The sequence below is a fragment of the Hippoglossus stenolepis genome, chromosome 20 (genome assembly GCF_022539355.2).
Source record: "Hippoglossus stenolepis isolate QCI-W04-F060 chromosome 20, HSTE1.2, whole genome shotgun sequence".
NCBI lineage: Eukaryota > Metazoa > Chordata > Actinopteri > Pleuronectiformes > Pleuronectidae > Hippoglossus > Hippoglossus stenolepis.
Genome location: NC_061502.1, coordinates 17,994,444 through 18,007,880, shown reverse-complemented (window position 1 = coordinate 18,007,880; position 13,437 = coordinate 17,994,444). Strand labels below are relative to the sequence as shown.

General features: G+C 42.8%; 1 protein-coding gene across 7 annotated transcripts in view; it reads right to left on the bottom strand.

The window, feature by feature from the left end:
* Window positions 1-13,075, bottom strand: part of LOC118099144 (DNA (cytosine-5)-methyltransferase 3A) — a 40,849-nt gene extending 27,774 nt beyond the window's left edge. Inside the window, exons 1-3 of one of the 7 annotated variants that reach the window (XM_035143437.2) lie at window positions 12,911-13,075; window positions 7,930-8,149; window positions 1,943-2,050 (exon numbers count right to left, since the gene is read on the bottom strand). In XM_035143437.2, coding sequence (XP_034999328.1) covers window positions 1,943-2,050; window positions 7,930-7,998 — 177 coding nt within the window. In that variant the 5' untranslated portion in view covers window positions 7,999-8,149; window positions 12,911-13,075. Of the gene's footprint in view, window positions 1-1,942; window positions 2,051-7,929; window positions 8,150-9,633; window positions 9,967-12,708; window positions 12,856-12,910 lie in introns of those variants that run through there. The other 6 variants (XM_035143439.2, XM_035143436.2, XM_035143438.2 and 3 more) reach the window with 6 other exon arrangements.
* Between the last annotated feature and the right edge of the window lie 362 nt (window positions 13,076-13,437).

Sequence of the window (13,437 nt, the reverse complement as noted above, 5' to 3'; positions counted from 1 at the left end):
CATCAAATACTTGACCAAACTTAGAAAACTTGTTCATACAACATTGTGATGAGAACTAGTTAAAATGACAGAAACCATCTTTGAGAAAAATGTATTTGACGTGTTCATAGACTTTTTTTAGTTTGGTTCATTTCCCATCCACTAACACGGAGGAGGCGGGTTTATGACCTATACTGCCACCAGCCATCAGGGGGCGATCAAGGCTCTCTGGCTTCGCTTTTGAGGAGCAGTTATGTCGTCGATCTACTTCTACTATACTAAAATTAAATACTACAACTACATCTATTATTACTGCTACTAATACTGACAAAATCCGAGTAGTCATACTACTGCGACAGAAACTACTAATACTGTTACAACATGATTTATATTAATCCTGACCAAGACATCAAAGAAAGACCAGACCTGCTCTTTAGTGTACAACACACACACACACACACACACACACACACACACACACACACACACACACACACACACACACAGGTCTTGTTTGATCAGCTATATTGACTTGCTGATTCTGCCGCAGAGTTCATTCAGTACAAAAGGACACACACACACACACACACACACACACACACACACACTGACAGACACACAAACACACTCTCACACACACACACACACGCACACACACTGTGAGCACTAAGAGGATGAATGAAGAGGGAAATAAAGATGCCAAAGACCTGAAGTGTGTCAGAGTGGAGAACTGCACAGCACAAAGTCATTACAGTAATAATGCAGCACAGATTATTTCTGCCGGCCTCAAGGTGATTGGAAGGTTGCCAGTTTGAAACCCCGGTCAGACTTACATTAGGGTGGTACAGTAACATTGCCTCTTTGTATACGTACAAGTACCCAAGTTAAAAAACTACAGCTAAATTGGACAAATGTACACGTTTTAGTCATGTTTGCACAAACACATGCAAATATGCAAAGTATAAATATCCAGTATGAGCAGATGTGTGGATATGAATTACCTCAGAGTTTATTTAATCTATCCTGTGATAATATTTTTGCTATAACCAGTGTTCAGTGTTGACAGTATCGCTTTTTGTGTTTTGTGTGGAGAAACGTGTTTCTGCCCCTTAAACGTTGCCTACACCTGACGCCCTAAAATACTGTCCAATGCCCCTAGACGTTAATTGGTCGTTGGATGTTACCTCTGAGACTGTATAGAGGATAACAGAGGTGTATCACAGCAGAGGTGTGTGTTTAGATAATACAAAGAAATGTGTTTACATCTCTAAAGTGTGTGGTTGTTCTCTAATTTCATAATTTCTCCCTCCTCTTCCTCTTGAACTGACGAAGTGAGTGAGGTGCGGGGTTGAGGCCGACAGTTATCTACAGCTTTTTATTGCCCCCTGTTTTTGATAAGTAGAGAAATCCAGGCCGACCTGAAAGATTTGATTAATGCTCCTCTTGTTATTAACCCAGAACACGTATTCTGATTAAGTGCTAAAGATGACCTCACATCCGTGATAACAGCTCGTGTCTGAAAATGTGGGGGCTGATAAGTGAAAATGATGATGAGGCTGAAAATCAATGAGGAAGTGAAACCAACGCTACATGTTGAAGGGGAGCGAACGCACAGGGCTGGTTTCACACAAAGTCTCCATGTCACACGTAAAAAGCAGAAGAACAGAAAGCAACACAAGCTGCTGCGAGGACGAACGTGTTCCATCTCGTCTTCTGTCAAACGCACTCAAATGTGATGATTAATTAATGTAGTGAGAGTGACCTGAGTCTTCTGTGACAAGAGACGGAGCCGACTGGGGCTGACACGGTGCATAACTGTGAGTTAATGTGGAGTGAGTACGTGCATGTTTAACGTGTCTTTCCAGGTTAGAGGGTGGAATTTTGCAGAAGGATGAACAGATCAATTAATACGTCTGAGGTGGTTTGAAGCATTGAAAACACAGGGTATAATTACAGCACTCACAGGAAGCAGCTGCTTGCGTTTCCTTCCAGGGCGGCCCACTCTGCGCTTGGTGCGGGGGCTCGCCGGCGTCCCCTCCTCCGGACTGTCCTGGTCCGCTCCATCTTCACACTGAGCAAGTACAGAGAGGCCACATCAAAACACTGAGGCATTCAAACGACTGTATGAAGTTATGATGGATGTCAGCAGCAGCTATGATCCAAGGCAATGTGGTGAAGAAACACTCTGGAGTAAACAGCATCACAATGAATAAAGAGTGGCAGCACATTGAGGAAAACCCCCATGAAGAGGGTTTCGAGAGGGTTTCATACTTAGAAAAGAAGCTAAACTGAAGATAAATTCAAAAAATACTACTTTAAAATTGAATTTATCAAACTGTACATGGGTAAATAAAGAAAATCTACGATGGCACTCAACATACTTCCGAGTCCGACAAGGCCAAACAGTCCCCTAATGAAGCCACATTTAAATTCATTAGTTCCAGATTTCTGATATTTATGAGCGTGCACAGAATCGTGCACACTCATAAATATCAGTCCTCTTAACATCCCTGATTGTTTTCATTAAGATTCATGAATTATTCCCTGAGCAATCAGCGAAAATGTTGAAAAACGGCCCCAGTCTCACGATGTTTTAAACAAATCGAGGATCTGTCCCTTGATCTGCATCCATAGCAAAATGTAACGGCTTCTTCCCGGACCCGTACCCGACCTTCCACCAAGTTCTGTGGTAATCCCTCCAGGAGTTTCCCTCTGCTAATACCCTCCTCGGTGGAGGTAACCAGTAAATGACCTGTTTACGGACGTGAAATCCATCTGTGTTTAGACAACACGCATGTTGGACCAGTCCTGCACTGGATTCATCTGAGCACGGATATACAACACGTCTCTGTAAGAACTTGAATAATTCATCTGAAGTGTTTTAGAAACTTGTCAGAAGCCTTGAGAACATAATGCTTCTCTGCTGCTGCTTCTCCGCAGCTTTTTGTGAAACTTTGGACCTGAATTAATTCACCTCAGCCTTTTTAAACAGCTTCCTCAGCTCGGCTCACAGCAGAGACAGAGTGGTACAGTGCAGCGGAGCTGTGGAATAGTGATGTGTGGAACAAAAATGGCACAGCACCTGTGTTTTAACTGGTGTGTGTGTGTGTGTGTGTGTGTGTGTGTGTGTGTGTGTGTGTGTGTGTGTGTGTGTGTGTGTGTGTGTGTGTGTGTGTGTGTGTGTGTGTGTGTGTGTGTGTTTGTGTGTGTGTTTGTGTGTGTGTCAATGAGAAACACAATTGAGATGCTTCTAACCAGAGGAATTAATTGATTAATTTACAGTATCAGCTAAATTAAAATGTGCTGACATTTCTTCCTGTGTGTTTAAATTTGATTTGTCATGTCAAAATAAAATTAGAAGAAAACTTCTATCAATGACTTCACTTCAGTTTAATGACGTGGGATGATCTCATGTCCTTTCCAGGCCCAAAACATTTAATATTATGTCATTAAAAAGTGCAAAGGTCGTTTATTTTCCTGACAACAGCTTTAAACAAGCTGACAGCAGCCAATCGTGTCACTTGTTCAGCATCAGGACCAACAGACAACAGACGTTACAGCAGGTTATCAAACGTTGGATGTTAAAAACTCTGCTAAGAAAACAGACGACAACATGGAAATCATTATCAAATAATTTGCAACTGACAAAGTAAAAGCCTCATCAGTTTGCTTTTAAGTTATAAGTGTTTTCTGGAAGTATGGATGCACAGAGTGGACTTCACTTCCTGGCATACAGCAAAATCCTGAATCATGATGATAGTGTAAGGACTGAATTTCATAATAGCTGAAACTGTATATGATGGAGATTGGTCGCATCTGGTTAATAGCAGGATCTGTATTTCTATTTGAAAGTTATGAATACAACTTTTAAAAGAACTTGTTATTTTTACTGCAAAAACCTGTAAACACATTTTGTTTTGTAGGACTCAAACACAAGGTTTAGGACTTGGACTTGAATAACTGGTGACTTGCAAAACAATGATTCTGCTCCACCTCTGCCTCTTTGCCTCTTTGCCTCTTTGCCTGATGATGGAAGGTGTTTCCTTGATTTAATAACATCATAAATAATGAATGGGGGTGAAGAGAGGGACTATGTTGCAGAGACAGTGGCTTGAAGGGAGGAGAAGCCTGAGTGGATGAGGTGTGAATATCTTGTTTTAAACAGAGCTGTAAACCTTCCGTCTCCCACACGTTTCCATTCACACTTTGTATTTCTACATCTGCTCCGGACAAACTTTCACTTTCTGAGTCTCGGGTTTGTGCAGAGCTTTTATTGGACTCGAGAGGAAAAATAGGCAACACCTGCTGCGTCTTTACTTTAACAATCCAAACTTTCATGTGGTTTCACCATGAAACATATCAATGCCCGGTGCTTTGAGAGCAGTATCGTATTTTAGCCCGGAGGCAGGAATTTGCCGGCCGCAGTGATTTTCATAGCATTCATGTTTGAGCGCTCTAAATATGCATCGCGGCCTCGGGCAGAAATTAAATCACTGGTACAAGGACCAAACCTTAAAACTCTTGTATCGCTGAAGTGAAGCAAACAGCTTTAAACGCAGCAGTCGCAATAATTATTGGTTTTAATCAGAGGTTTGTGCAACTGGGACTCAAAGTTTGAACAGAGGCAAGTGATGTATACAAGATTAAAACAAGTGAGAAGCATCAGAGAGATCAAACTCCTCATGTCAGTGATGCTGGGTTTTGATTTACTACTAATACTAATACTGATAATAATAATAATAATAATGAATCCTCTCTCACAAACTGTCTCCAGCTATAATCAGTGCAGTTTGCTTCCGTGTGCTGCCTCCTGTCAGGCGAGTGTTCCCACTAATGTTGCTGAGTGGTCGCTAAGGTGCAGAAACTGCTTAGCAACTGTCTCCGACAGGGCCTCTGTGCTGACTAAAGCTCCTGATGTCACTTCCCTGACGATCAGCATAGCAACCAGCTAGAACGGGGGGTAATGGCCCTATCGGCCTGGTGTGCTGCCCATATGCCGGTGTCACGACACACACTCACAGACACGCACACGTTTTTAACAACACAACATGAACCGAGTGTACGAACAAAAACATAAAGCAGCACGGCTAAAACCAAATCCTTTCAAGAATATGTCTCGCGCACACACACAAACAAACACACTAGTCAATCTGTCCAAGTATCTTTGGTCTATTTCTATCTCCCGGCAGGTTATTTTGGGCTGCTCCAGTTGCTAAGTTACCAGACTGAAACCAGGCGGACAGAGGAGGATCCCATCAGCAGCAGACAGCCTGTCCTCTTTCTCTCTCCCCCACGTCCTCCTCTCTACGTCGCTCTCTTTCCCCCTTTTCTTTCTCGTGCTCGTTTCATCTCATCTTCTGCTCTTCTTTCTCAATTTCACTCTGAATCATTTCCTCACCTGATGATTTGTTGATTAAAATGTCAATATAACAAAGACAAGACTCGTTAACCGAGATTCCCCTTTCAATACTACTGTAATTCAGAGGATGTCAATTCTGTATTATGCAATTTTATATTTACACATTGAAAACCACCAACAGACTGAGGTTTAGACCCCAACTTAGCACCCTAGTTATTTATTTATTCGTCTTATGGCCTTTGAACAACTAAACCTGTATCAACTGTTACTCCATTGCCCTTGTTTGAAGACAAGGGCAAACTAAATTTATTCTGCGACCAGACACTGACCAGTGATCCCACACTGTCTAAAAGACTCAATCACCTTGCAATCGTTGCAAAGTGGTGGTTGTGGGTGGAGGTAGAAGCAAGGGAACCGGCCCCCCCCCCTCTCAAGTGTTGACAATAGAGAATTTTTGTGTTTTTTGAAGCGTGGCACCTTTTCCCTGACTTCAGTCTGAAAACTATAAACACATGAAACCCTCTTTCAAACAGTGGGTTGACTTCTACCTACATTCTTCAACCTACAATCCAACATCACGTCCATGTCTATGCCGTGAGCGACGAGGTATGCAGAGGTGACAAAGTGGAGCAGAATTGGAGGTTTTTCACAGGTCCAAAATTGTGGACTTGATATGAAAAGGACATGTGCATGTTGCCCAACCCCCAACATGCACATGTTACTTATCAAAGACACATACAGACCTGAGGATAATCAGACCTGATCCAACGTCTGGTCAGGTCAAACAGAAGACATTCTCAAGAGCCCATTGGCTATCGTCTGAATTACCCTCTGGGGGCAACAGCGAATATTTTGAGGCTTCTGGATTCAACGGCAGATATCTGGGCCAAGACTCCGTTCCCAGTTACCATTTACAGTCCGACAAATCAAACGGAAAGTTTCTCCACACAAAACACAATAACTGATACTTATGGCGGGTGTTTTAGGTCCAGACAACATTTGGGCTAATTAACAGCTACTTGCATATCAATGCAGACAAATAAAAAATAGCCGATGCATTTCAGTCAATGTGTTCCACCTCTTTAGCTCTCCACTAGTTTTTTGTTTACCAAAGCCTTCTCAAATCCTACTGGTCAAACTAGAAACAGACACTGGAAGAACCCCAACATCTTATCTACTCGCGAACAGATTCTGCAGATTCACAAGCAGAATCTGTTTATAGAAACAAAACAGATCCGAACAGCGAGAGAACACAAAGACAGGCAGCGACATGATGAGCTGTTAATGACTTTGATCTTTTAACGAGTAGCAAGACGCGCTCTAATATTTACGTCCTAAGAACAAATAAAGAGTCAGCGAAAGTAAATTAATTCCTTTATATGCTCCAAAGACTTGTTTATTTAAATATCTGCACCAACAGTCGAACCCTCTTTAGCTAAAGACACAGAGAATCAAATGTTGCTTTCATTGTGTTGTTTGAATGGGACTAAACAGCTTCTCTCAAGGCAGAGACAGAGATGATTGTTTATCCCTTCATCACTTTAACCAGTAGCTTCTGTCAGGTGCAATAGTTTATAACTGGAATAAATCAAACCTCCCACACCTCAGTCCCACCCCCCCACAGTAAAACCTCCCAAACACTGTGACTCACTCTGATTTCTCTCTCTGAAGGTTTTACTTGACTCTTTGAGACACACAGAGAGCGAGAGAGAGAGAGAGAGAGAGAGTTAAGAGACACAGCGAATTCTTATACGGGAAACTTTGTCCTCGTTGGCTCGTTGCCACTCTGTGAATGTGGAAGTAAGTGAGTAAGACGGTTCTTTATATAGCTGCACTATAGAATGAACTTCAAACCTCTCGCAGATTTACAACGGCTGCTGCCCTGGGCTCTGGGGGCGCAAATGAAAAGGGCCATTTTTCACCCGCGTGTGTGTCTGACTGTGTGGTAGCGTGTGTGTGTGTGTGTGTGTTTGTGTGTGTGTGTACATGCGTATTTAAAAAAAACAACCCCCAAAAACAGTTTGAGACTCCAGACTCCTGCACTCATCTGTATGTGGCGGTGTGGAGTGTGGAATGCAGAAAAGCCTGTAGGTAATGTAAATAAATAACTGTAGGTTTAATTATTAGACACACACACACACACACGCTCTGACTTGCCAGATTTTCTGTGAGCATTGGCTAAAAACAGCTCTGCACTTCATGCTCAGAAGCCAAAGTAGTGATGGTGGTGGTAATGAAAGCTGTAATAATATCTGAGGCTGCACAAATAACAGTAGTAGAATTTCACCGCGTATGATAATAGAGGCAGCAATAACAACAACAGCAGTAGTATTTCAGTAGAAGTTGTGGTGGTGCAGAGAGTTTAGGGTGGAAACCCCAAGTTTAAAAGTGCTGCAGTGACATTTTGAAGCACTAGTACGTGACTTATAAGTACGAACATTTTATTTAAAGTTAAATCTACACTTTTTACAGAAAGAATATATTGAGTATTTGATGCAAAAGAAAAGTGTTTTCTTAATACACAACAAATACAGTGACCACCATAACAGTATTTACATATAATAATATAAAAGTAATGATCCCACTCTCACCACATCGACCACGGTGTCCTTCGCTGGCGTCTGTGGCGTCTCCGTGGCGGCCGGACTGTTGGACGGCATGGCAACGAGCGGCTTCGACGAAGCCAAGTTCAGGAAGTGAAGAAAAAAATAAACGGAACAAATCAAAACATGGGAAAGGCCCTCAGAAGCACCAGGTGCAGCTTCATTCAATCTGTGAGTCGCTCGCTCGCTCGGTCCTCCCCCTCTCTCCCTGGAGATCAAAGACAGAACACAGAGCGGGACGTGAGTGGATGTACAGTAGGAGGAAACTTGTCAAGAAATCATTTTAAGTACGTGGTTCCCATCTCCTTCTTCCTATCGACCCTTTTCTTACCCTTTCACTCACACACACACACACACACACACACACACACACACACACACACACACACACACACGCAAAGCCCCAGAGTCAAGCCGGTAAAACAGGTGTGTTTATGATCTACAGTTGATGGATACATAGTTGCAGCACATACATTTCATCTCTGAACAGTAACCGGTTAAAACAGGAAGTGGTCCACATTCACACACTAACACACATTCACACACATTCACACACACACACACACACACACACACACACACACACACACACACACACACACACACACACACACACATGCATGTGTCCTCAAAGGAATCTGCTGGAATCAGGGTAACTTTCAACACGGCTGTCACACAGTTTGATTGACGGTGGCTCGTCTGTGCCCATTTCATTAGACAAAATGGCTGCGTTCACGCTGAAGGTACAAATCATGGCTGAAATATGACTTTGTTCCCTGTCACACATGTAACATATATGTTTTATAGACATTGACGGGGAAAAAAACCCCATTAGAGTTGACCGCTACGATCCTGATTTTTAATTGTGGCTCGTTAATCTGTTAGTGAACCACCATCACTATCGGGATCCACCACCACTTTCCACGATCAGCTGCAGCCAATCAAATTACATCTCGTGCACGGAATCATATCGGTGGTTAAACTGTGAAATCTATTCATCTATCTTTGTTTGTGAAGTCCTTCATAAGATGAATGGACTTTCCTGAGGTTTCATCCATTTCCCCCCCATTTTTTCGCCAATGAGTCTTTCCTTTTTCTACAGTGGTGATTTGGGGCCATTTAAATAAAACTGGCTTCACTTATTTTCCATGGCGATAGCTCGGCTGCACTTAAGCAGACGCTGCACGACACGTGCCTCCGTTTCACTCATTTCACTAATTTCCTTCTGCAGGAGCATCCTCATGTTAAGTTTTGCACTGTTGCGAGTCAGTGCTTTGTTTACTGGTGTCAGTTACTGATCACAAGCGGCGGACAAAGAAGGATTTAACGTTTGTAAACTGGATTTGGGTTTTAAGCACATTACCACTGCAGCCACAGTGTCTGGCTTTGCTCGGGAGCTATTGTACAGTATGTCACTCCTCACGCTGTGGCCTTACATCACCTACTGTAAAGACAACAGGCGGCCGGGCCAGAGCTACCAGCGGAAAGGCCGGGGTGGAAACTTTGCAGAAATGGGTGTACAGTATCCAGCCCTCCACCCCTGAGGGCTCCTTGCACGAGCTGCAGGCACCAGGCCAACCAGCCAACCAACTCCTCCAAGTTCTGCATATGTAGGTCACACACACACACACATGCACACACACACACACACACAAACACACACAGACACACACCTATAGCAGGTCTACATACAGACATTTAAATTGTTCCAGTCGTCCTGCCAGCAGTGGTTTAAATTAGAACATAGTTAAAGGCCCAGAAGCCTGAACTGGTGGGAGGAGAAATGGTTGCGCAGAGAAAAAGCTTGAAAGGTGTGTGAAGGTGGAGAGAGTCACACAGAGACTAGAAAGGGAAGTAGGGCATTAGTCTTCACAATAAAAGCATACACTGAATCATTTTCTTTGCCGTTTTATTTGTTAAACTTGAGTAGCTCTATATCTAGTTAAATTACTTTGGACATGTCTGCTGTGCTGCTGTTACATGTAAATGTCCTCTGGGTCTCAGTAACGTCTTCACATCGGGACGGACACGAATAGTTTTTGCCTCATTCTGACTTAATTTGAAACAAACAAAAGGTAACAATTGCAGATAAATGGGTGTTTTGTATTTGAGCATAAAGAAAATCATGTTTAAAGGCATTTAAAGATTGTTTTTAAACTGATTTATCGACCTTTTAACTGTTTTTTAAATGATCATCATTCATAAAAATATTATATAGGTCATTACAGGATTTTAGAAATCCTGAGGTCATATGAGGTCATGAGTCCAACAACCCTCAACACATTTTTATGAAATCTTTATGTTGCTGAGGGTAAACTAACCTAACTAAAAAAAGACCTGACTGATAAAATCCATATTTAATGGAACTCAAAAACTAGTAATCCCAACAGATTAGATCTGAAATAATCCAAAAAATTGTTGATTGACGGAACATGAACATACAACTATTTAATAATCAATTCATTGTCGGAGTCATATTTTACCAAAAATACCATGATTGTATCTTTTATGAGCACAAATCAAACACCTTAAGGTTTGGGAATCGGTCAAGTATAACAGCAACTAGTATAACAACTAGCATAGCAGCAACTAGTATAACAACTAGCATAGCAGCAACTAGTATAACAACTAGCATAGCAGCAACTAGTATAAAAACTAGCATAGCAGCAACTAGCATAGCAGCAACTAGTATAACAACTAGCATAGCAGCAACTAGTATAAACTAGCATAGCAGCAACTAGCATAGCAGCAACTAGTATAACAACTAGCATAGCAGCAACTAGTATAAAAACTAGCATAGCAGCAACTTGTACAGCAGCAACTAGTATAACTTCAACTAGTATAACAACTAGCATAACAGCAACTAGTATAACAACTAGCATAACAGCAACTAGTATAACAACTAGCATAGCAGCAACTAGTATAACAACTAGTATAGCAGCAACTAGTATAGCAGCAACTCGTACAGCAGCAACTAGTATAACTTCAACTAGTATAACAACTAGCATAACAGCAACTTGTATAACAGCAACTTGTATAATAGCAACTAGTATAACAACTAGTATAACAACTAGCATAACAGCAACTAGCATAACAACTAGTATAACAACTAGTATAACAACTAGCATAACAGCAACTTGTATAATAGCAACTAGTAAAACAACTAGTATAACAACTAGCATAACAGCAACTAGCATAACAACTAGTATAACAACTAGTATAACAACTAGCATAACATCAACTTGTATAACAGCAACTTGTATAACAGCAACTTGTATAACAGCAACTAGTAAAACAACTAGTATAACAGCTAGTATAACAACTAGCATAACAGCAACTTGTATAACAGCAACTTGTATAACAGCAACTTGTATAACAGCAACTAGTAAAACAACTAGTATAACAGCTAGCATAACAGCAACTAGCATAACAACTAGTATAACAACTAGCATAACAGCAACTAGCATAACAACTAGTATAACAACTAGCATAACAACTAGCATAACAACTAGTATAATAACTAGTACTCCAAAGATAAAAACTTTCAGGGCAGTTGCCAACTCGGTAATTCCGAGTCCTATCCTAACTGAGGCCTATTTTTCAAAAACACATTCATTGCAGTTAAATGTTTCATTGTCAGCATATTGATTCAAAGTAAGATATTGTGAAGGACAACCTGTACCTATGTTATATATATATATATATATATATATATATATATATATATATATATATATATATCAATCAACACTGAAGACCACCTCACAGCAACCTGCGCTGCATCAGTTACTCATGTTAAACATATATAAGGCAAACAGCAGGTTTTATACACCACTGACATCTCGTCGTGCAGAAACCTCCACGTCATGTCAGCCAACACAGGTCATCAACATCTGCAGTGTATTAAAAACTCAACGATTCAGAATGATGTTCACATAAGGGCCACATACTTTACTAAATACCTCTCGTCTATTGTTCTAGTTCAAATTCAATTGTTCTTAATTGGCCGTTTCGATCATTTCTCCCCACCACTGGTTAGAGGAAGTGATTGACAGTGTCAGAACAGTCGGACAGCTTGTGATGAGGGTCTGTCTGCACCATAGAATCTGCTCAGCACATGTTTATATGGTTTTATGGTAGTTTTACTCTTTTGGAGGGTTTAGAACACAGGATGTTGCACCTTGTTAAACTCTATGAGACAAATTGTGAATATGGGCTATACAAATAAAATGTGATTGGTTGATTGACGGGTGGATATACTTGCTGATCTATTCAACAATAACAATCTGTTAACGTTGGTGGGTGAGGCTTTTATTTTCAAATAGCAAACCGGAAGTAGCGTCCCCCCTCGTGCTACCTTAACGCAGCGCAGCATAACGATAATACAGGGAGCGACCTCACGCGGCCTTTACCGGACGGCCTCCGAGCAACCGGGCTATAATCCCGGTGTGTGTGTGTGGGGCGGGCCGCCGGTGCGAGGCACGTGTCGGTGTGTGTACCGGCGATAAGCTGCAGTGTGTCCGGTAATAAACACACACACACACACACACACACACACACGGGGGCGCGTTTCAGACCGAACGCACCCGTTAACCCCGGGCAGGCGCGCTCCCGCCCGCTCGGCTCCGCGCGCTGATGTGTCTGCATCTGGTGGTCGGAGGTGACTGCGCGCTCCGGTTTAACGTTACCTGCCGGTGCAGGGGGTGGGGTTGGGGGAGAACCGTCTCCTGTCCACCGGATAACGTGCAACACACAGCCGCTACACACCGTGCGTGCGGCCCGGTGGTGGGGTTTTTTTTTTCCTCCGCCTCCGGTAAAAAACACAAGTCCCCAAGTTCACCGCTCCGTCCTCACGCGCACATCATCCGCCGAGACGGAGCCCGCGGAGCGCGCGAGCGATGACTTTAGGAGTGAACTTAACGGCGGTAACGGGAGCGTGCACGAGCCCAAATGTGATGTTTATATTTACCGTGTCGTCCGTCGCTCTGCCTCCCGGAGCCTGACGGTGGTTCTCTCTCTCTCTCCTCCCGTTCAGTCTCGACCTCTCTCACTCTCTCTCTCTCTCTCTCTCTCTCTCTCTCTCCTCCCGTTCAGTCTCGACCTCTCTCACTCTCTCTCTCTCTCTCTCTCTCTCGCACTCTCTCTCTCTCTCCTCCCGTTCAGTCTCGACCTCTCTCTCTCTCTCTCTCTCTCTCGCACTCTACCAGGTCTTCTCTCTCCGCTGCTGTCTCGCGCTCCCCCGCCTCTCTCTCTCTCTCTCTCTCTCTCTCTCTCTCTCTCTCTCTCTCTCTCTCTCTCTCTCTCTCTCTCTCTCTCTCACACACACTCTCTCTCTCTCTAACCGCAGAGGCTCTGCCGCACCACACAGAAAGTTTCCGCCGGGTCCTAGAGTCTACATTCTAAACGTCACTCACGCGCGCACACACGCACACACAAACAGGTGTAGAGGTTGGACTCAGGTAGGAGACATGAGCTGTGTCCTAATTCAGGGGCTGC